The sequence below is a fragment of the Formica exsecta genome, unplaced genomic scaffold (genome assembly GCF_003651465.1).
Source record: "Formica exsecta isolate Colony F162 unplaced genomic scaffold, ASM365146v1 scaffold247, whole genome shotgun sequence".
In the NCBI taxonomy this organism is placed as follows: Eukaryota; Metazoa; Arthropoda; class Insecta; order Hymenoptera; family Formicidae; genus Formica; species Formica exsecta.
The window spans coordinates 772,930-797,307 of NW_021849743.1; the positions used below are offsets into that span (position 1 = coordinate 772,930).

Sequence of the window (24,378 nt, forward strand, 5' to 3'; positions counted from 1 at the left end):
ATATATTTTTTTTTTTTTAAATAGCGTCTGGATGGAAATGCGTTACTTTGTTAATGAGCGTTTGGTCGTCACGCGATCCAAATTAATTATGTATTTTACATCGCTTTTATGCAAATCGTGATTTTTTTTCTCTGTACGCGTGTGACGTGAAAATGCAAATGATGTGTGTTATACGGTAGCGTCTCGTACAAAGCGTGCGTTGAAAATTTCGAATCTCACCTCGTCTGATGGATTTCAGGTATAGACGCCATTTTTTTCAACGACTTTGTCGATTTAATTTTAAATTGATTGATTAAATTGAGCGATTTTGCGAGTGTAAAGTAATCTATACATACATTTGTGTCTTCTGCATTACATCTATAATTGAGAATCGAAAATATATTTGAGATTTCTTGCTAGATTAATTAACTTAACGATTATTCTGCACATGTGTATGAAGATTCCACTAAAAAAATATTACAAATTTTTATAAATATTTATTACTCTTTTGGCATTACTTTTAGAAACATACATCTTTAAACATAATTTTTTTTTTTTATTTGTGTTTAAGAAGAGGGAGAGAGAGAGAGAGAGAGAAATATCTTCAATGTCTTACTATTTGCTGTATGTTGTGGTGACTGCTCATGGAGGATGGATTAAGGTGAGTTGTTTTATCAAACTGAAAAATTTTTAATTAGATATGTGAGTGGAAGCACTCAATTAGCTCGCGCGCTTAATTATGTTAAAAAAAAAGTCCGTGCGTATCTGCGGATTAATATTGGAAATGTTTTTAATATCCGGTTGGAAAGTATTGCTTAACGAGGTACGATATAAAAGCATTGCAGGGCAACGAAATACAATTCTCGTTGTGTATCTGTGCAGCCAGACATAACGCAGTTTATGATTAACAATTACGGAATGCGGTGGATTCCGCCGATAAATAATTGCTTGTAAAATTAGCGTACCTGCCATCTCGTTTTGTTTAACGTCATTAGAGGGTCGCGTCGGACGAACGCGAAATGAATTTTCGCGAACCTCGGTTTTTAATTAGAATCCGGTCCCGATCAATTTCACTAACAATAAAACCAAGTCGATAGTTGCGTAAAAAAACCAAGCAGCAAATGCCCGAGGATAATTCGAGAATACTGCAAAAGAATTGATCTTTTTTATATCTTCTTGCTGTTCTATTCTTTTATGTTTTATAAATTATATGTATATTTCTTTTTCGCGCAAGTTTATATATAGCAGATTTTTTTACACATAGACATATGTATGCATAAAATCGTGAAAAATATATTTCATGCATTGCAAATTAAGATGTGTATTCACACACACATATTTTAATTCGTAATGTATGAAATATATTTCTCACTGTTTGCAAGTATATATATATATATTACTAACGTATACTATTGGTATTTAAAGATCTTTCATAATGCATCATACCGTAAATATTATCGATAAATTCGTTCGCGCTTGCGGATTTGCACTCTAAAAAATTTCAATCGAACGCAACAAGTATTTTTACGTTGGAGTTACGCAAATGTGCGATTTTCGAAATTCCGATCCTCTCGCATCTATCTCTTTCTCTCTCGGTATTCGGCGCGATAGTACCATTATTAGTATGACTAACTATAACTTACGAGAATTTGGCATCGGCTAACAGATAGCGGGCTCGATGGCCCAGATTCCGCGAGTGGAGATCTCTAATAGCGAGACTCAAACTCCTTCGGTGATAATCGCACGTTCACGACGCGAGATTAAAACACTCGCTTTCACCTATTGCGCGTTCAGTGCGACAAAACGTGTAATCTTGGAACAAGAATAACCAATATCGTTTCTGCGAGACAAATGAACAGACACGAGTCAAAATCACGGAATAATGTTCAAAAATAGCAATCGATTTCGTTAAAAAAAAAAAAAGAAAAAGGAATAGTACAAAAAAGAACTATTCTAAATCTTTGTGGAATATATCCTCAATTTCACAAGTTGTCCCTTTTCTTTCTTCGAGCTCTCTTTGTGTATCTTGGACTTTTTTTTTTTCCTCTTTTAATCTGACCGCGTATGTATACCTAATTTTATTTTTTGCGCAAACTAAGCCACGTATCGTTGGCTGAGAAAACGTGGCCGATCGTGTACATAGACGTCCGTGTCGCGAATGATTTGAAAGCGGATATCTCTGTTTGATAACGGGCGCGGTAACCGCCTTCTCTCGACTGCGTTCCGCCGCATTAATTTTCTCGGTGACACACGAGTTTGCGTTCCGCGAACACCAACACCAACTCCATTGTTGTGCCTTTTTCTTTACGAGCCTAGGCCGCGGCGGTAAAACGAGAGTCGAGACACTCGCCGCGATCTTTACGACCGATTGATTATCGTCGTCTCTCCAGGCCGGATCTGGACTCTCGCAATCGACGCGACGACGACGACGTCGGTGGTTATGCGTTCTTTCGACGCGCGTTCGGTGAAACCGCATCGGCGATAAGCGACCACGCGTGTTTACACCAGCGGTTGTCACGCTTTCGTATTTCATCCGTCGCGAGACTCGCTCCATTCCGGATACTTACCCGGAGGCTGGCCGATCTTTTGTTGCTTCGATTCGTTTTGTCCCGCCAGGCGCGACGTCGCGTCGCTTTCGGAGATATCGAAAAGATTTAAACAGCTTTTATAAATGACAGCCGGGATGATTAGATAGCGCGAACACAATTTGTACGAATTTGCGTATAGACTGGCTCTTTGCTATTTAAATCGTCACGGGAATGGGAAAAACGAGTGCGTTATCAGCTGGAAGTGTACTCGCCGCTCGCGATGACATAACTCGAGCATGTCGAGCCTTCACGCACCTCCCTCCCCTCTCTCACGTCTGCTCTCTTCAATCTTAAGCGCGTGCTTTTCCGGGAAAAGAAAGAACGTAGTGATCGAAAAACGACACGGTACATTGGAAGGAGAAAGTGAGATGATGAGGCTAAGGATGGGGGAAGGGGAAACCGATCTGAAGGAGTCATTGACGCGCATATGGTCATCAAGGGTTAGTAACCCTTGCAATTGCCAATCGTACGATAATTACAGCACTTGTATTATAACGTGTTTCTCCTTATCAAGCGTAATGAGCTTGAAATTTCAAGTATATATAATCGATTTGACGTTCCTCGATTATCGAATTTCGATATTATTGGATATTATTATTGGATATCCCGTGATTGCGACTCCATCCGAAATGGACGGATCATTAATATATAACAAATTCATATTCCAAACTATATAAGGTTTTATCTGAGAGAAATTTGAAAGCAATCATGCGCGAACCGCCGATCATCTGCGTCCATATCGATGTCGTTCGAATGCATAGATGAAAACGTTAGAACAACGCGGACGCACAACGTGAGGTCAAGGTCGCTCGCGAGATATCACTCCAAGTGGGAGAGAAAGATCATGAGGCAAAAGGTATAGCGAAAGAGAGAGCGAAAGTGCGGAGAGGAGGGAGGACGGACAAGGCAGAAACGAGGAGGGAAGGAGAATACCATGAAAGGTGGAGGAGGACAAGCAGCACGAACAGGAGAAGGAAGAGGAGGAGGTGGTGGTGGATGGTGGAGGTGGTGCGAAGGTTTCCCCTCAACAAGTGTGATCGAGCCTGAAGCTCGTCGCTAGACTACATATATAATTTGCCTGCGATCCGGCCGCGATCAGAATGCTTGCGGATTATTTTATATCAACGATAGGTATCGCTATATTACACGCATTTTTTTTTAGATTTATGTAATAGATAGATCGCAGACCACGAAGCTAAAAAAAAAAACCGTTAAAAATGAAAAACTTAACTTAAAAACTTATATCTGTGCGAAAACCGCGTGAATAAAAATCGTACAAAAATCCGTCATATGATACAATAGTTATTCTGAAAACATATGTATGTGGGAATTCTTAATCAAGTGACGCGATTTATTTGTTGCACTTAAATAAAGATAACATTAGACGCGCGCGTAACAATGATTATAATGAAATTCTTCGCGTGGAGGAGGAGCTAGTTTATACTCGGCGACATCACATTTACCTTTTGAGCAACGAGACACGCATTCGGCGACGAAAGTTGTTCCCTTTGTACATGAACTCGATCTTACATTCGGAACATCGGGTTCGCCGAGAACGGCGTATTGCGTTACTGGCGAAATTATTGTCCGAGACGTGCTCAGCGACGGTTCGACTCGACACGACAAAATCTCCGCCGATTCGGTCGGCCGTCTTCCGCAGAGGCACCGCACTTTGCGGAAAGTTCAGTAAGCCCGGAGAGAAAATGAGAGAGAGAGAGAGAGAAAGCGAGAGAGAGCTTTGCGGATTCTCTAAAGCTGCTTTTGTCTATGCCGTCTGCCTCGCCAGCGGAAGCGACCGCGCCGAGCTGTAATTAGTGTTTTACTCTTACAGACGGCGGCGGTACGAAATGCGACGAGGATTAGTAGTAGTATAAAAATCGCCCCGGATGATTTCGTTGGAGAATCTCTTAGAGTCAACTACACCCATCAACTTTTCGCGATCGAATTAATAGAGATAACGAGCTCTCCGCCGAAAGTAATCTTTTCTTATGCGGCAATTTTATATAATATCTCATTTTCTTAAAAAAAAAAAAAAATATATTTTTAATATTAATTCTGCACAAGTATGTTTAATAATAGAAAGAAATATTAATTATTCGTAGTATGTTTCGCTTAATTTTAAAATTAAAAGTGCCCTTTGATAAACGTTTTAATACATATATTTACCGCTCACAATTAAAAGCTGGAGATAATATATACTTTGCTAATCTAGGTAAAAATAGAATAAAACAATTATTTCATCTAGATGATTATCTAGATAATAGAAAATACTGATTGCTCAGAAAAAATATATACACATATTTTACGATAAGGAATTTTTCAAAAGAACTTTTACAAGTTTCAAATATATTAATTTTTCTCGAAAATTTCTCGATTGCTGGGTGATCTACTGGGAAATTTTTTTTTTCTTTAAGATCAGTCTGACGTAGCTAATCAACGTTGAAATAGATCTCCTCTCCCTCCCTCTCTCTCTAGCAGAGTATATTTTAACTTCTAGAAGAGAGTGCGAGGGGGGCGGGGGCGAGCGTTGTGGGAGCTGTTTTTTCGCGCTACACGTGTGTTGAAGTTTGGAAACATATCTCGTATAAACGTCTCTTTCTTCGCTCTCGGTCAGGAACCAGCTTGACGTTATTAGAAATGCCTGCGGTCGGCGCGGAGAGACTAGACTCGTTTGAGAGTGGCAAAAAGAAAAAGAGATTTTTATCCATCGGACGCGTTATCTTACTCTCAACGTGATTCTCGTGGTTCGTGGTTTCGTTTTACAGTACAACACGGTCCGAATATAATACGTGCCGTTTAATACCGTCGCCGGTTATCACCGTGAGCACATTTAGCGGGAAATGAGATCGTACGATTTTTTCTCAAACGACTCAACCTTTTTTACGCGCGTGAATGATGCGAATGATATCGGGCGTTCGTGTCGTGTCGAGCAATTTTGTCACCCGCGTCGCGTTCTAAGCATTTTATCTCGGTCTCTGGTTTCAACGTCGTTCGGTAGCCAGCGTCGTTTCTCAGAGCGCTATTGTTGAATTATTCACACCGTCGTCGTTACGTAAGATGCTCGAAATGTAACGCAGTAGATTGGATTATATCGATAATCGAACGTATAGGAAGTGAATCCACGTAATCGCATTTACCGTCCCCGTCGTTTCTCAGAGCGCTATTGTTGAATTATTCACACTGTCGTCGTTACGTAAGATGCTCGAAATGTAACGCAGTAGATTGGATTATATCGATAATCGAACGTATACGAGATGCATTACCGAGGCAAGATTACAATAATGTACCCTGTCCTTTGCTCGGGAATAAATTCCTGAGTCTTGTTGGCCGCGATCGTGGCATGCGAAATTTAACACACGAGCCGCGGTGGATGACACGAGTAATATAAGCCAATTCTTACTTAGGAGCGCTTCATAGCTGTTTCTCTAAAGCTATTATCCAAACAGTATAGCGATTGCTCAACGAATGGCATCGCGATGGGCAAATTAACGGGAACGATTTACATAAATTATTATACACAGAAGCTTTCAAATCTTCTCGTTCTTAGCCTCGCACACATTTTGCGTTATGTAAAATATAATCCGAAATTTTTCTCTCTCTCTTTCTCCCTCTGAAATGTCTGAAATATCTAAAAATATCTATTCCTCACGCGAAGAACGCGAGCACGGTGAGTAAGCGCGGCGTTAAAAGCTTCCCGAGAGCTTACGCCGTCGTCATAAAATTCGTCCTCTCAAAACTGTAAAAGGGGAGCGGTCGCTCTCTAACGAGGCGGATGCATTCTAATCCCGGGTGTACGGAAAGCCGCCTCTTCTCGAACCGATCTTTACGTCAGCATTAAAAGCTTCGGCGTCTCGCTTCGTCTCGCGCCGTAATTGCATTCTTTCCCGGAATTTTCAGTATGAACGGAAGAGAGCAAAGTATTTCATCGTCGCGCGATCAACGAACGAATGAATATCATCGTTCGCGGTAAAGAAAGGGACGTGCGAAAAATGAGAAGAGATACTTTCAATACGAATCTTTGTTCAAGTGCAGCGATGAATTTTTAGAACTTGTAATATCGTTATATCACACGTTAATGCTACAAGTCGAAGAAATTTAAGAACGAAAATATAAATGTCGTAAAAGCTGCATCACGCACCGTCAAGTTTAAGATTAAAAGCGCATCTGGCCGCGTGCTCACACGCTTGTCGTATCGTCCCTCTCCTCGTCGTTATCTCGCCAACGCGATTATCGGGAGTATCGGCTACGACATACCGGTTCCGGCGACGATCCGAACGAGTCCGTGTTCCAACTTCCAACAAGCAGCATCCAGGGGCATGCGGGAGAAATGAGCGAGCGAGAGCGCGGGAGAGAATCGGAGAGAAAGCGCGCTCGCGTGCTATCTCGCTCTCGGGCGGTCCAGCCTTCTCAAGGGCGAGACTGGGCTGGTGGTGGCTGAGGCGCACCTCACTGCTGTCGCCGCCACCGCCGCTGCCGCCGCCGCCGCCGCCGGGCGCGCGTCAAATCTGTGTGCGCGACCCCCGTAGTCTGGCATTGGTCTGGCCTGGTCGTTGTACGCGCTGCGCGTGAATCGAAGTCGGTAATGCTGAGTCAGTCAGGTGCATCATCGCGGCGCTTGGCGTTGCACCATTTTCGCGACGACAACGATCCTATACATGGAGGCGGCTTCTTCTCTAGCATAGGTATACAGGAAACGAGCCGCGTAAAATGGAAAGATGAGATATAATAAAAAAGAAGAGAGAGAGAGAGTGATAGCGCTCGAGAGACAAAGAGAAAAGAGTGTGATATGCTGAGGAAACGGCGGAGAGAGAAGGGAAAAGTTCGTTCGTTCTCCGGTGACGAGGGCACGGTCGATATGGCAACGCCGCGCCCCACCACACGCATACCGGCGCCGGCATCGCCGCCAATGAGAGAGAGAGAGAGAGAGAAAGCGAGAGAGAGCTTTGCGGATTCTCTAAAGCTGCTTTTGTCTATGCCGTCTGCCTCGCCAGCGGAAGCGACCGCGCCGAGCTGTAATTAGTGTTTTACTCTTACAGACGGCGGCGGTACGAAATGCGACGAGGATTAGTAGTAGTATAAAAATCGCCCCGGATGATTTCGTTGGAGAATCTCTTAGAGTCAACTACACCCATCAACTTTTCGCGATCGAATTAATAGAGATAACGAGCTCTCCGCCGAAAGTAATCTTTTCTTATGCGGCAATTTTATATAATATCTCATTTTCTTAAAAAAAAAAAAAAATATATTTTTAATATTAATTCTGCACAATGATATGCTGAGGAAACGGCGGAGAGAGAAGGAAAAAGTTCGTTCGTTCTCCGGTGACGAGGGCACGGTCGATATGGCAACGCCGCGCCCCACCACACGCATACCGGCGCCGGCATCGCCGCCCGAGCGAGATGTAGCAACGGCAACACCGCGCTCCGATCTTCTCCCCACCGCGGGGGAGGGGACCGCGCCAGAACCTCGTAGCAAGAGGAGAGCGACCTCATGCCCTGCACACATGTGTGCATAACCGGGGACACTGAGAAGAATGAGGGAGACGGAATGTCAGTGAAAAAGGGGAAGGAAGGGAGAGAGAGAGAAACGGAGTTGCTGGTCGGTCGCACTCCTCTAGTCCCACGCACGCGCCTCGTGCCAAAATTGGCAATGCACTTGCCCTCGCTCAGGGATTCCTACCCTTCCTGCGGAAAAAAATAGTCCCGTCCGCGACGCGTAGCTTCAAGTGGATGGACGGTGCCGACAACTCATCTTTCCTCGCGGAAACTGTTCATAGGATGAGAGAAGACGTCTTTCTCTCCAAATTGGACGCATTTTCCGCGAGGAATGTATATCCAGGATTTGCGGAATACCTATATACATGTTTCTTAACATAATAATAGATTGAATGAATAGTTGTGGATTGTCCAAAGATAAATTTCTCTCAGAGGTTCTTTTCTAATATTTGTCAGAATGTTATTTCTTAATAAAGATAAATCTTTCTCTCTCTCTCCTTCAGCGATTAGCCTTTGTTTGGCACTTTGTTCCCTAACGTCATCCTCCTTCAGTCCCACATGTCCCATGGCGCGCCTCCCGGGTAGGGTCGCGTGATTCGTCGGCCTGGCAACCGTATTTCTTTTCGCTCGTCTGTTAATCGTAGGTAACGACACCTACTAACACCTTGACGAGCGCGACGCGCGTGAGGCCGTGCGGTTGAGGCACCCGTCAAAGTGCGAGAGAGCGTGTAACGTGAGAAAAGGGGGAAAGAGAGAGAGAGAGAGAGAAAGAGAGGAAAGTTTAAGGAGAGGCATTCTGCGAGTGCGACGTTGCCACACATCTTTGTCTCGGCACGACTCTGGCCGTTTCCAAGAGCGCGCGGAGGCGCCGACATTGGCAACGTCGCTACCTCCTCGCCGATGAGATAAATAGAGATGGCCTGCTACGCGGCGGTGCGCTTCTTACGGTTGTAAGACACGCACTCACCGTTAGTCGAGGAAGGAGCGAGACGGACAAAAGACTGGCCAAGGAAATCGTGCCGCCGCGAGCGGAGCCGGGGATATCGTTGTTCTTCTTGGTTGCCGCGCGAAATCCCGACTCTCTGTTCGAAGATACAGGTGGTCATCCGATATGTATGTACACGGGTGCCGATGTGTCGCGCTTTCAAATGAGATTAAACATACACACGAGAAACATTTTAAAATATATATAACAAATGGATCTTAAAGAAATTAATGAAATTCTCCGTACTTTTTACATGACAAGTTTAATCGCGATATTGTCTCTCTTTAACGTTATATAGGGTTTCGCGCTAAACATCATCGTCGGCAGTTTGTGTCTGCATTTGGCATTAATTTTAATATTAAGCGTTCACAGTGTCATTGAGATTCGAACGACTGCGTTTGGAGTGCTTTGTGCGCGGCGCGAATATAGATTCGGTAGAATTTTTCCTCGCCAGAGAATCGCACGTTTATGATTTTACCGGGTCTCACGCTGCACGCATTCTCTGCCTGCATCGCGTCTCGCCACCATGACCGTGTTTGGCGCGTTTTTACTTGCCGCGACCCCGCGGGGGAAGAACTCGACGGTTGGCTTTGTGCCGGCTAATGTGCTTGCCGATAAGTGCACGTTGCACCAACAGCGCAGCAGCCTTGGTTGCAACCGATCCTAACGATCGACGATCTCTCTTTTTCTCCCTCTGTCTCTAGGTATTCGCGTCGCTTTGCCCTCGACGAGGCAGCCCGTTCCGCTACTGTTTGCTTTCACATTTTTGTTTACCTTTAATTATCGCACGATTTTTATTTTCGACGATACGTCGCAAAAAAGAATCGGAACCTTAGCATACGTTTTGCAAAAGTTCAATGATACATGTTATATACCCGTATATTTGTTATATAACATATGTGTGTTAACAACACGATTATATGATTGTCTGGTTGAGGTTGACAAGGTATATTATTTACGAGTACATCGTCGCCTTTTAACCGGAGAAAGAAAAAGTCACGACTAATTTATTTTTATTATGTGAAATAAAAATATAATTATGTTTCTGAGAATATATATATTTTAAATACACACACAAAAATACTTTTACAAATGAAATCTAACTGAAAATAAGAATTGTTACTTTAATAAAAATATATGTGATGAATTTTTCTAGACATATTTTAATTATAAATTTTATTTTATATTATAAGATTTATACAATTGAAACTATATAAGAGAGAATTATTATTATTTTATATATATACATATAGATTTATATTTATATACATTTTTCGTTTATCAACGTGTCGTGTAAAGTCACAGTTTCTTCGTAAATCTTTTTTATTGAAATTCGTCGTTCGCGATCAATTCGGAATTCCGATAATTTTCATCGACAAGGCCCCTAACTGCGGACGATCCTCTCGATTCTGCCTCCTTCCCTTTCCCATACCGTTCGCCGTCTCCGTCGTGCAAAAGACATTGGTATTAATGGCCTTGGCCGACGGTACCAGTTGGTAAGCCGTCACTCGAGCACGAGCCGCAGCACTTGGAGGTCACTGCACCTTTTCCTCTTTGCTCTCTGTACATCGCGGGCCATCTCTCCCAGCCGTTTACGACGCGCGAATATTTCACGGAAGCTCTTTCTCTCGCACTTTCGAAACTAATCGCACTAGACTAGAGTCGATTGTCGCGTGTGCGCGTATATGATTGGACTTTATATAAATCTCTCTAACCAGAGTTCCCCGATGGAAAGTATCACGAGTTTTGTCGCGTTATAATATTCCAGATATATTTCAAATCGTAAAAGAAAATTTCTGTTCTGAGAAGAGAGCGGTATAATAATATCCCTAGAAAAAAAAAAAACAACAATTTTTTCTTTTAAATTTATACGTGTATCTTTTTCAGAATTTCCGACGCGCTTTATTTATCTCTCGTGTAAATATGGTGGGTAATAAAAACAAACCGTGCGACGAGCCTGTTTAACAACTCAGTCCGGATAACGCGCTCGCGTTACAGCTCCCGTAGATTAGTTTAACGTTGCGCAACGTCGAGTTAAGACGCCAAGATGGAAAAGAGTGTGCACCCATTATTTGTGTTCACCGTCGCGACAGCCGCGCAACGTGGCACCCGCATGTTCTCGCAGATGTACCAACCAAGCGAGCCGCTTTTACTCGAGCGTATCCGAGAGAGATGTGACTCGTCCAAAGCGCTATCTCGGCCATGTTGGTCGTAAACGTCAACGGTAATATTAACGGTGGCACGCGACATACCTGTCGATAGATAACTTTTAGACACCGCGGAGAATCGAGGTCTCTGGCGTTACGTGCGCGTATCGCGGTCGTGTACGATCGATTAACGTCGCGTTTCGAATCATCGCCTACAAGGATTGTATTTGTAAACTAACACGTATTTGTATTTTATTCTTCTTCGACGATTATTAGATGTTTCGCATCGCGCTCGTAGCAAGCGAAATTTATCTACCGAAGAAGGACGCGTGTCGAAAGGGTTAAATGCCCGACCAGAGAGTTGTCTCGTAAGTAGCCTCGGGCCTGCTGTCAACTAGCAGTCGCGCAGATACGTGCCGAGTCTAACGTCCGGTTATATTATGCAGCATTGGCAAAGAGAGGAAGAAGAAAGCGACCGAGACAGAGAGAGAGAGAGAGAGAGAGAGAAAAAACACATGACATAAACTAGCGAACTTTATTAGCCATCGTCAAAATGGACATTTTTACGACGGGCGCGGCGATAATTACGCGATGTAAATAAAAATCTACCTGTACGATTCCCCTTTACGTCGGCTGTTAATTTGCAGATATTCGTCTCAGAAATGAGCCAAAAGCCAAGGATCAAACATTAATCCTCTTTCCTCCTTTCGCGCGATTACGCGAAATTCTTGCCTTGTAACTCGAGTCACGCTCGTTTCTAATCCCGCGCAGAAGACCGGTTTTACCAACGTCATTTAACATTAATTGAAATTAACTAAATCTTCTCTTCTGCAACGTTATAGCGCCCGTCCGAGTGGGAGGCGGTTGAAAAATTTTCGGGCGTATCGCTAATTCATATTCGATATCGACGAACGCGAGGCGACGGTTTTTATCTCCTTCGAAAATGCGGAATTTCTATGGCTAACGACCATTACGCCGAGCGTTTTCCATCCGGCTGTGGTTCTTACGTACGTCGTCGTTTACACGTAACGCTCTGCTCGGTATACGTACGCGTTTCACGCCACTTAGCGTTATAATGCGGATGCCCGATATAACGCATATTCAAGTCCTTCGGCGTAACGATCGCCTTATTCGAACTTGCCGAGCGATTAACAAAGGGAAACCGACGCGAATAATTGAGTCAATAAAGAGTAGCTGGATCGCATCAACGAGATGATGATCCGCGAACGTCTCCGAATTCGAATATTCGCGAGCACTTCTTTTTTTTCATCTTTAATATATGTATAAAAAAACAGAAGGATGTGTATTATTTTGTAATATTTAAAAATATATCCAAGGCGAAATACAAATACGGAGTAAAACATAATATTTGTGTGAAAAGATTTTAAAAATCTCTACATCAGATTTTACGACACGTGTGCATATCCGGCGATAATGATGTAACATCGTTTACATTTATGCGTAAGCTTGTTTCCTCGAGAATCATAACAATGCGTCCGACGTGTGTACGTACTGTGATTAAATCGTAGTAGCATGGAATGCAAAGGCGAATACACTACTGGGTAAATACGACGTGAAAAAAATGTCAGAATGCTTTTGAGATGCGCTCAGGTTCTAATCGTAGAGATTAGCTCTCGCGAGTTGCATTCGCGCAAACAGTACGAACGACAATTTTTTATCAGTATGAATTTCTCGCGAACGTTTTACGCCAGAAGAAGATAATTGAGAATACAGTTCCGCATTTAATAGCGTGACGTTGCGAGCGGCACGTGCAGTTTTTACGTGCATTAATGTTAAAACTCTAATTGAAAAATGATGACGCATCGACGGTATGGACGGCGAAAATCTGGGGGAACTTGTCGGTAGATTATAATCATCGCGAAAACGTATCTTCTTTCTAATTGTAAGCGGGCGGAGTGCCACGTGTGTCCCCGTGTTAGAAAATGACGAAACGGCATACTAAATATGCAAGGACGTACGCATATTGAGGCAAAGTCCAATTGTTCCACGAATAGGCTCGCTCGCCCGTCGAATTTCTAAATCAATCTATCACACCTCTCCTGTCCCCGTTTCAATCAAAATCTTCATAGAAGCATACTAATGTCGACAATTAGATGTATAGGATGTCCGAAAAGTTTTATTAATGTCTGCAAAAAAAAAAAAAAAAAGATAATTTTTTTTTTTAAAAGAATATCTAAATTTGCAGAGAAAAAAAATTTTTCCTTATTTTATGTCCTTTCGGAGAATTTTATTCATTATTCTTGCTTTTCTTTTAATTACTTATCACATGTATTCATGCATAACGCGTAACGGTAATAGAATTTGATTCTAGAGCACGAAATAAATTCTCTCGCTGTCTTTCTTTCTCCCCTTCTGTCTTGCTCCACATCTTTTCGACGTTACTTACATCCGGCCGCGCGTGCATGCATAAAATTTGCGCGTAAAAAAAATCCGGCCACCCGATGCGTGTATTTTCGCTCGAGGCCGCGTTGGATGACTCGAAGCAAAGCCTAAGCACGATGTATGTATACAACGCGACGGTACGAACACTCGGATAAAATCAGTTTGCCGAGTTTCTAATCGCGCCGCAAAAGATACGCCCGCGGATTCCCGTCGTGAGTTTTAACGAGCGTGTGTCTCTCGCTTACGTAACTCGTATCGTCGTTGAAATAAGACCGCGATTCTTGCAACGCCAACAATAGAGCAAATTAAGCCGCTCTAAGTTCCTCGGACGGACGTTAGCGGTCAAAGTTGAGTATGTTGATATGGAATATATTTAAAATTAAAAATGGAAATTATCGTGTGACAATACATTGTTTTCTTTTCTTGTAATTACACCGCTTGAATTTATGGAGACGTTTGCGATATTACGATACACATCAACGCGCGATAAAAGATTGCCCGTTTTATGGCCAGATCAATACTCGACACTCTGACGACCCGTCGTATATCGCGTACGACACCGCAACGAGACATTTTATTGCGGCGCTGATGCAAGGCATTTCCGCAATGCGGAAATGTAATTGTAGAAACTTTCATGTACGATTACAGATAGAGACGCAACGTCGCAACATTATAAAGAATTATAAAATTTTAAATAATGATAAATAAATAAGTAAATTTTTATAAATATTCTTTAAAGGATTATGTTTTGAGTGCAGGAAATATATCTCGGACAAAGAGATATCTGATTGTGTGTGTGTGAGAGAAATTTTACTAGAGTTAAAAATATAAACTTTTTCGGTGCGACGATGTAGCCGAACAAACTCAGTCGGCACTTTCGTGGAACGAGAATGCACGGATGCATCGTTCATCATCCGCACCTCTGAGGGATGCACGCGCGGGCCATAAGATGCATTTCAAGCATAAACCTGCCTGGCGCGCAAGCCAAGAGCCGTCGGCACAATGAAGGCTCTTTGTCGGAGCGAATCCTAAGTTCCTGCCGTGGAAACCAACCCGTGTCTCCTGTTCGGCGAACGTAATATTCCATACTTTATGGAGATAAATAACGATTTTGCCGATTGAATCGGCACGCCTTTATACAGCTGTACCGTTAACTTCGCAAGATAAGGATGAAGATAAAGATGATTTGTAACGATTTTCTTGAATATAAAACTAATTGCCATTTATTACACGGGAGGGAGGCATTTAATTTTACGAATGAAAAATCTTCGCGAAGATCATGAATAGTAAAGCGCAGCTTCCGCAAAGCGGTTTTTTCAAGAGTTTTTCATAAAGCGTATCGCGACGTGGCGTCTCTGACAGATGCTTCTCGCGCGGACACCGACTTTTAAGCGTTCTCGTCGCTCTCCCGGCGTTTCTCGCCGACAGAGTAGACCGAATGACTTTCCCGCCGGTGTTTCCGCACGCGCGAGGAACCAATCGCTCTCTCGCGCTTCCTCGCGAGTACTCGGGCGCACGGCCAGGCGGACACGCGCGCGCTCTCTCAGCTCGCCCTCCTCTCCTCCCTTTTGCCCGCACATCGCACGCTCCCACCCTCTCTTCCGCACGTTGCCGTCGCCCCCTCCCCTCTGGGTCTTCTCCCCCGCCGTCCGTCGTGCGCTCACGCCGCACGTGAGTACGCACGCGAAGACTTCTTCATCCGTTCCCCGCGCGTTCATTCACAGTTCACAGTCAGTCAGTCACCAGCACACCTCCGCCGATCAGCTGATCTCGCCGCCGCCGCCGCCACCGTCACCGTCACCGCCGCCGCCGCCGCCGCCGCCACCGCCGCCACCGCCGACGTCGTCGTCGTCGTCGTCGTCGTCGTCGTCGTCGTCGGCGGTGGCAGACTGCGCGTCGCCAACCCCTCCGCCCTCCTTCCCTTCTAGACTTTGCGTCCCCCCCTCTCCCCTACCCTTATTCACTTCCTCCTCCTCCTCGTACCGCCGCTGCTGCTACTGCTGCTACTACTACTGCTACTACTACTGCTACTACCGCTGCTGTCCCCTCGAACCCCCTTCTCCACCCCGGCGTGGACGATCAGCTGACTGGGAACTGTCAGTCGCCGCCAGCCGTGGGCCTGTGAACTCACGTGACACGCGCTGCGGCTCTTTCGCCGCGAGCGAGCATCGACTCTGCTCGGTTTCGTAAAAGCCATCGGCGAGACGACGTCGAAGACGGGACCGCGAAATCGGCGATGTTCATGACCCGATCGCTGCTTCTTTTCAGCGAAACGGTAATCGTAATGTCATTTGCGGCCGCCGCAAATGATTGTCATGCGGTCATTACAATCCTCTAGTTAGACAGCGTTTTGCTAAGTAATATAAATTGAATGCCACGGGAATCCCCGATTATAACGTGTAGACGTGTCATATAGACGCAAATGTAAAGTAGAAACAACTCGGGTATTCAGAAAGTGAAGGAGAATGAATGATGGAGAAAGAAATTGAAGGAGATAACGAACGAGTATATTTGTAAAGCATCTTTACTCGAGCGAGCATCGACTCTGCTCGGTTTCGTAAAAGCCATCGGCGAGACGACGTCGAAGACGGGACGACGAGATCGCGAGATCGGCGATGTTCATGACCCGATCGCTGCTTCTTTTCAGCGAAACGGTAATCGTAATGTCATTTGCGGCCGCCGCAAATGATTGTCATGCGGTCATTACAATCCTCTAGTTAGACAGCGTTTTGCTAAGTAATATAAATTGAATGCCACGGGAATCCCCGATTATAACGTGTAGACGTGTCATATAGACGCAAATGTAAAGTAGAAACAACTCGGGTATTCAGAAAGTGAAGGAGAATGAATGATGGAGAAAGAAATTGAAGGAGATAACGAACGAGTATATTTGTAAAGCATCTTTACTCCTACGATCCCCTTTAGTTAAGTAAAGTGTGGCAAAGTTCATTTAATAAAAACCTGCGTCTCATTCAATCATAATTCAACTGTATTTTTTATGAAATCTTGATGGGATGAAAAGAAAACGTGTTTTATATATGTAGCTACGCCGACAAAGCTTTAGTATATACCTTGAGAGGGAGAAATGTAATTAATGATTATTACAATCTCTCGCAGTAGTTTTGTTAAAGGAGAATCCGTTTACACGGTTAGCGGTAATTCGATTTCGTAATGAAATACCCTTATTAGAAGACGAGAAATTCTCAAGTTACCAGCTCTCCCGTGTCCTTTTCGAATTCACAAGCGTAGTATTTCTAGCTGCGATATCTCTCGTTAAACGCTATTTGCGTCGATTCTATTCCTTTCTTGCAAAGAGAGGGAAGAAGAACGAGAATAACAGTATTATTGTCGATTCCATTATCTCTAGAATAAAAATATTATATTGTTTTCAGATTAACAAATTTTTATATTTAATATAAAATGTGATGATATTTAATCTATATTCTGTCTGTGTATCGCTCGCTACACACACACACATAAAATATTAATTTCACTCATAAGAGATATAATATCTCGAATCGCGAGATTTTATCGATTAAAATTTTCCGAGTTTAGCATCCGATGGCGATAATCGGTCTATTGTTCCTTCGCTCTCATCGATATATCGAATAACGATATCGTAGCACGATTCTCTCGCTACAATCCACTCCAAGGGAACCCATTATAAGAGTGTATACGTAATATCGCAACCAGTCTCACGGTGAAATATCGCGATTGGTATCACCGTTGTCGTCGTCGTTGCTCGAGGAGAAAAACGGTGCCTGCCGTTCGGAATTCTAATGACATCGCTCGCTATACAAACGCCCCGTATACACGGATTGCGTCGCGTCGTGTTTATGCATAAACGATCGCCGCATATATTAACGCGCGTTGGTTCCGCGACGATCGAGATGAACCATCGTGCAAATCCTGCCGTCTAGAGCGACAGAGATCTCCTTACGTAAGAGAGAAAGAGTACCGGAGTTAATTTCATCTTTCGTGGCTTAATGGCGCGATGATGAATTACTCGAACAAGTTGGAACGACGAGACGCTCTGAGGGTTGATTCCTCCGAGATTAGCTCGCGCCTCCCTGAATTTAATTCCGCCTGACACTTTGCCGATCCCGTGGATTAATTCCCCCGCGAGATCGCCCCGGGAAAAAAGTAAGAACGTATCTTCTTACGTTGGCGAAATCGGAGAAGCGAATGACGTCGCGAAGATGTAGGTGAGTTGAATTCTGACGACGGTACGATAACGCTGGAACACTCTGTATGAACGTATCCGAGGATCGAAGCCACCCAAGTGACGAACATCGATGACGACGGTTGCAGTTCCCCGCGTGTCTCGTACCCTACTGTAGATGCGCGCTAGAAGAAGAAGCGGAAGACGCGGGAGAGTCATAGGCGCAGCGTTTGCGGCAGCGTGTGTTGAGCGAAAAGTAGTGGGGGGAGAGAGAGAGCGAACCGCGAGAGAGGAGGGGGTGGGAGAGAGTAGCGAGCGTGCGAGAAGGAAGGAAAGAGAGTAGCGAGAGAGAGGGAGGGGAGAGAAGGGACCATGTCCTACCTCAACGACCACGTGGCGCCGAAGACACTTTCATCATGCATCGCGCTTCGGAACCCGCCGAACCACGTGGTGTGGATACCGTCGTTCGACGCTCCCGAGGAACATGCCCGCGCCGCGCATGCGCCGCGCCGTTCGTATCGCTGCATCAAGGTCGAGCAAAGTCGCGCGATTACAATCTCGTGGCGACAACCGATGGTACCGACCTAATCGCGCTCTCACCCATTCGATCGAAACTTAGGCGGGAAACGAAACGCCTTTCCTCAAACGCTTCCTGGTGCGCAGGCTCGATATTTATACCTGAAATCGACACGCGATCGAATAGGCAAGTACAATCGCTTGCATTAGTTCCACCAGATACGAACTCTTTGCACGAGAATGAGTCCTTACACGCATCGTCTCGTGTAGTTGATGAAATCGCGACATGGGGATCAATTCTTTTACAAGTCTAATGGCGATAGTGGAATAAAAGCGAAGCCGTTTTATCGCGCAAAAGTCAAATTGGAATTATATATTTTTTTCAGAAGCTTTATAAAGACGTTTGTGTATACAGTTGGGGTTGCATTAATGATATCCCGCATACATAAGGATGCAGCCCGCATATATAAGGACACTTTATGAGTCATCGATTTCTTGCATTCTCGAACAGTTATGCTATACAATTACTTATGTAAACGAGGGAAGGAGATACGCTTCCTAAGAGTATTACAAAGAAAATCAAGATAAATGCAAATATACCGGACGTTATTATCATATCCGATTATACTTATATAACTACTTGATATTATATAAGTTTTAAGTTTATATAACATAGTGTCTACCTATATAAAAAAAAATCTTTAAATATTTCACAAAAATTATGAATATTAGACCGTGAAAACGGATGTTCACTATTCGTGTCGACGTTTCGGATGTAAAATTACCATGTTACTCCGTCAACATAAATTTAATATCTCGCATCGATGCCAAATTATCGACATTTTGCATCCGCGTTCTTAAAATACGCGTCGTGCACAAGTCGCATATCCCCTGTCTCTCATCAACTATTATTACTCGGTTACCGAGCAACAAGCTCGACCGGACGTTTGCGGTCGTCCACGGCGAGGCGCCACGTTCCCGCTTCATCGTCGGGCGTCGCGACGACGACGACGACGACGACGACGACGATGGTGACCAGAATAGAGCGAAGACACGGGCGCCGATCCAGGGAGCACTGACCCAGTATGCTCGGTCGTCGCTGATTTTACGAACAACGACTCCCTGCCCCCAACTGTCTTCCTTTTCCTCCTCCTCCCCCTCCTCCTCTTCCTCCTTCTCCTCCTCCGCCGCCGCCTGCCCGTTGTCACCGCTGTTTAAAGCGCACTTTGAGAGCGCAGGACTGCCGCCGATGATTCTACGTCGCGTGGCCACGTGTCACATGTAGAACCACGTGCCAGGTCTGCGCGGAGACGGTTCCCCGATATTCGCACGTCGTGGGAACAAGAAAATATAAAAGTAAAATATTTGCTTTTTATATTGTTAACTTTTAGGCGTGTTCCTTTGATTTAATTTTGAACAATAAACGCTTACTTTCGCTTCAGATTTATCAATAAAAAGAAAAATATATTACAGATTCGTATCGATTAATTCTCGTATCAATCGCATATATATGACTTTGTGTAAGAATGCATAGAGTAAAAAAACGCATTCTTTACGCCTTGTGTTTAGGAGATGGATAAGAGTCGTTACGATCTCACGCAGTTAAATAAAGATTAAATTATGCTCGTACTTTCATCTGAAGAATAAAAAATTTATTTGAAACAGATATTTCATCTATGATAGCAGAGTCTGGGATACGATGTATAATGAAGTGGGGACGCGCGGCGAAAACGCACGGATTCCTTCCGCGCGTGTAATAAACCGAAATAAACGCGAACGCAATAAACATTTATTTCCATCGCGGAATGTAGATCTTGGTTTAATCGTGAGCTCGCATTTCGGCCCCGGGAACGCAACACGATGATCAAAGGCAATGCCGCTGATTAGCATTATCTCGGAGTATCTCAGAGATCTTTTTCCCTCGATTTTAATAACGGATTCTTTGAGCAATTTTTAGCAGTTTTTTTTTCTTAGGAAAGTTTAAAAGCAATCTTTGCTTGTCGTTTACGAAATTTAAAAAGATTCCTTGAATACCTAAAGTTAAAATACCCAAGTTAATAAAAATGGTTTACAAATTATTTTGTAAAAAAAATTTACTATTATAAAATTAAAATCGGATCTTTTAGGACACATTGTATTTTCGCGTACAGCGCGTAATCCGAGTAGCGTCGTTTATTTTTTCAGTCGACCGCATAGAAATTTATGTCCCGCCGCATTGCAGCTTATCTCGCGTGCCATCGCTACCGGGAGATTTTTCCGACGAATATCTAAATGACGAAGGGAATAGCGGAATCTTTATTGATAGCTTGTATATTGAACTTTGAATCTTGTTAATATTATTGCAAAGAGGGAGAAAGAAAGATCAGTCGAGAAACGGGGTCATAAAAATCTTGACATAATAAAAGTATGTATTATCTCTGTCACTAACGAAAATAGTATACACATTTCACGTTAATTAATTTAAAAAATACATGGAATAGAATATTCTACATGAATATATTTCGTAATATGTTCGATTAATGTGATTTATGTTCGATTTATGTATTTTACGTACAAATTTTGATCTCTTTTTTTTTTAAGCTGCTTCTTATATTGTCGCATTATAATATTTCTCAAAGTATAATCGCAATTTTCTACGAAAGATTAAAGTTTGTAAGCCAGTGTGAATGATTAACTTTCGCTATTATCGTATCTTAATTAATAATCAATTCGCGTAATATCAAAATAAAGTTGCCGATGTGTCATTGTCGAATCTCTCATTCATTAATGAAAAATCGCGAATATATATATATATATATATATGGGTGTGTGTGCATATGTATGTATGTATAATATACAAAACAGATTGATTGAAACGTCACATTGCGACACGTTAAATTAATATTTATCAATCGCATATTATACATTTTTGATGCTTGTACATCAATAATCTGCTGAAACGCATATTTTAAATAATTTATGCGTTACTACTGCGTAATATTATTCGTTGATAACAGAAATCTGTATACGCGCATTTCTTTGATTTATTATTTTCGATTTCAAAGTGCTGAGTCCGAGCTTAAAATAACGAGGAAATGTTGAAGTATTGAGTAACGTGTGCTAGGATATTATACCTACAAACAATTTTATCAAATACGATTAATTTTAAAGGTTTCCGGATCAATGCGCATTTGTTCTCGCACAACTATTTTCGTTCACAGATGATTCTCATACTGGCATTTTTTATTCATTGCAGGTCAATACCAGAAATGAGTGGGCGTCGTTGTGCGAACAATTTCACTTGCCCAGCGGTTGCGTCAACAGCGGGGTCGGCCTTAAACAAATTTACCTTCGGTAAGTTCTTGTACATTTAAGATACTTGATTGACATTTCATTGAATATTTACGAATAACGATTTGCCACAACCCCTTATCGAAACATCAGAGCTATCCAATATCGCGTCAACCCGCCATGAAAAACGCGTAGTCCTTGTCAATCTTTATTAATATGTCAAATGTGTATTTTTTTGTAAACACAATTTTTTTTTCCTCCCTCGTAAAACAACCGTATCGCTGCGAACAAATTGGACGAACAATTTCACTATTTAGAACGCGGTCCGCTCAACTTTGTCCCTTGGTCCCTTGGTCCTCGGTCCCTTGAGTGATCCATTGCGGGTTGGAACCGAGCAGCACCTGTCGATCTGTTGCGGAAAATCGGTCGGAAGACGGCTCGCCTGATTCGGCGCCTTCTCGCCGCGTCGCGTCGCGTCGCGTCGCGTCGCGTCGCGCTTGCTACAATGTTCCATTGCGTCTGGCAGTCCGCGAGCGTCTGCAAGAGGCAGGGAGTAGCAACGTTTTGCCGCACGGCCAACACCGCGTATCGGCATTGGTCCCTACGCCCCACCACCATTTTCCGTATCGCGTACTACGTACGTTCGTTCATTCATATCCCGGTCTCGCTGACGAGAGCCACCACGTGGTTCCTGAGTCTCGCTTTCCTCTCCCTCCCTCTCTTTCTCGCGCGCTCTTTCTCTCTTTCTCTCTCTCCCCCTCGTGCTCTTTCTCTCTTTCCGGAGCGAGTCCTGCAATCTTGTTAGCGCGCGTGGCCGACAAGCGTCACCGAGTTCACGATTCTCTTATCGATGACACGTGTGTGACAATTCATACCAAAATTTGCATTGTAAACTATAAGAGGCTGTCAGAAGTTTGCATTTTTTACGCAAGAGTAGCTCATATAATTTTGATCAATCCATTTCGTAGATTTAAATGTCTCATGATAAGAATTTAAACAACACGCAAACTCTTATTATTAATTGGAACTTCTTAATATATTTAATTAATGATACATCATCTTCTAGAGATACAAACTATCATATTAGATCGACAAGAGGGCATTTAAATTTGAAGAAAGATATGTTGCTATGTTCTTGTATTTGAGCGCCATCAACTGGATTAAATAATCCTGGTTCAGTGTATTTCGCTACGTTTTTTAAATTACGATGCAAATGACGATGCACGCGATAAAGAAAAATTTATATTAATCGGAATCAGCGTTGATCGTCTCTTGTACAATAATGTATCTGAATCGCTGAAGAGTCGTATCGTCCTCCCAAGACATTCCGTGGACGTCACGTGGCTTCGCCCATGGCCGTCTGGCTACTTTGCGCTAGCAGTCAATAATACGTTACTGACACATTGTAGCACGTTGCCGCTGCAGTAGTCGGAGTAGTAGTATTCAGCAGTCCGCACCCGCCAACGGCCAATCAGGCTCTGGCTGCTTGGCTCTCCGCTGCCTGCACCTTCCGCGCTGTACGTCGGTTGCATGAATGGATCCAGTACACCTACCCCCACCACTTTCTTTCGCCCACCCACGACTCGATATCCTCTCTCTCTCTCTCTCTCTCTCTCTCTCTTTTTCTCTCCCCCTCGCCGACTCATGACTGTCCCTCTACGCCTCTCTCTCTCTCTCTCTCTATTTATCTCTGGCACCTACCCTGTTCGCGCGGACATCACGCGAGTTCGTCGATCTTTCGACAATCGCTTAGTCGATCGGTGTCTTGGTCCTTGGTCTGAAAAGAGAGTTCTGTATATCTTTGCACCGCTAGTAGAATGCCATCGCGAGATGTTGCGTTCTCAAGATTGAACCGCGCGCCACGTGGGTGACACGCCGAGGGTCAACCGGTTCTCTAGAAATGTCAATCGATTTCGAATCAGAGGAGTCACGGTCGCGCGGTTAATCTTACGAAACTCGAGTGATTCCACTGGTGGAATTATCTATTTATTTTATCGCTTATAATATAATATTTTTAGTGTTTCATACTGTCCTGTCCAAATCTCGTAGTTTTGTTGCAATATTGAATTTATTAAATTATTTTAGGAACAAGAATATGTAATCGATAAATGCATTGTCTTTCTCGAAACGTTTAGTCTTCAAAAAGTTAAATTTTTCGAGCCTTTTATGGAAAGCGAAAATTGCGATAATGCATATTATTACTAGAAAGATAATTTTTCTTTACAAAAGATAAGAAAATCAATTTCGCAATGAGATGCATTTAAGATCTAATCAATTGAAACATGTTGTCTTTATAATTATGCAGATGATCTTTTCGATATTTCAACCACGCGATATTTTTATAATTTATTTATGCCTCTTCAACTATATTATGTGGGTGTGAAATCTTATTCGAGTCGAAAATAAAATTCTTAGAATACTAAAACACTTGGTGTTTTCGTTCCAGGTATCTGGACAGGTACGAGAAGGTCCACTTCCTAGGCGAGGATGGTCAACAGGCTGACGACGACGATGAGGATTCCAGACATCGGAAATGGTCGGCCAGAGCACTGCACTCTGTTCCTCTTACTTATAATCATCATCAGCACAACATCGCAGGTGAGTCGTGAGATTTTACGTCGAAGAATCTACAATATCTTGACAATAGATTTGAAAGTGCAAAAAAAAAAAAAAAAAAAAAATACACATCGTTATTGCGTTGTTTTCCGCGAGCTTATGGTGAATCCGCCGAACGCAGTCGCACGCATAAACCGCTTTTGCCAATTTATACGCGGTGCGTACGTCTCGATACAGTTGGCATACACGTATCCACGGTCGAGCGACTTTCAAATGC

At 43.3% G+C, this 24,378-nt stretch overlaps 1 protein-coding gene across 1 annotated transcript in view; it reads left to right on the plus strand.

The window, feature by feature from the left end:
* Positions 1-24,378, plus strand: part of LOC115236248 (AT-rich interactive domain-containing protein 2) — a 43,003-nt gene that overhangs the window by 1,193 nt on the left and 17,432 nt on the right. The window contains exons 2-4 of the mRNA XM_029808568.1: positions 538-640; positions 21,511-21,608; positions 23,992-24,143. Coding sequence (XP_029664428.1) covers positions 538-640; positions 21,511-21,608; positions 23,992-24,143 — 353 coding nt within the window. The remainder of the gene's footprint in view (positions 1-537; positions 641-21,510; positions 21,609-23,991; positions 24,144-24,378) is intronic.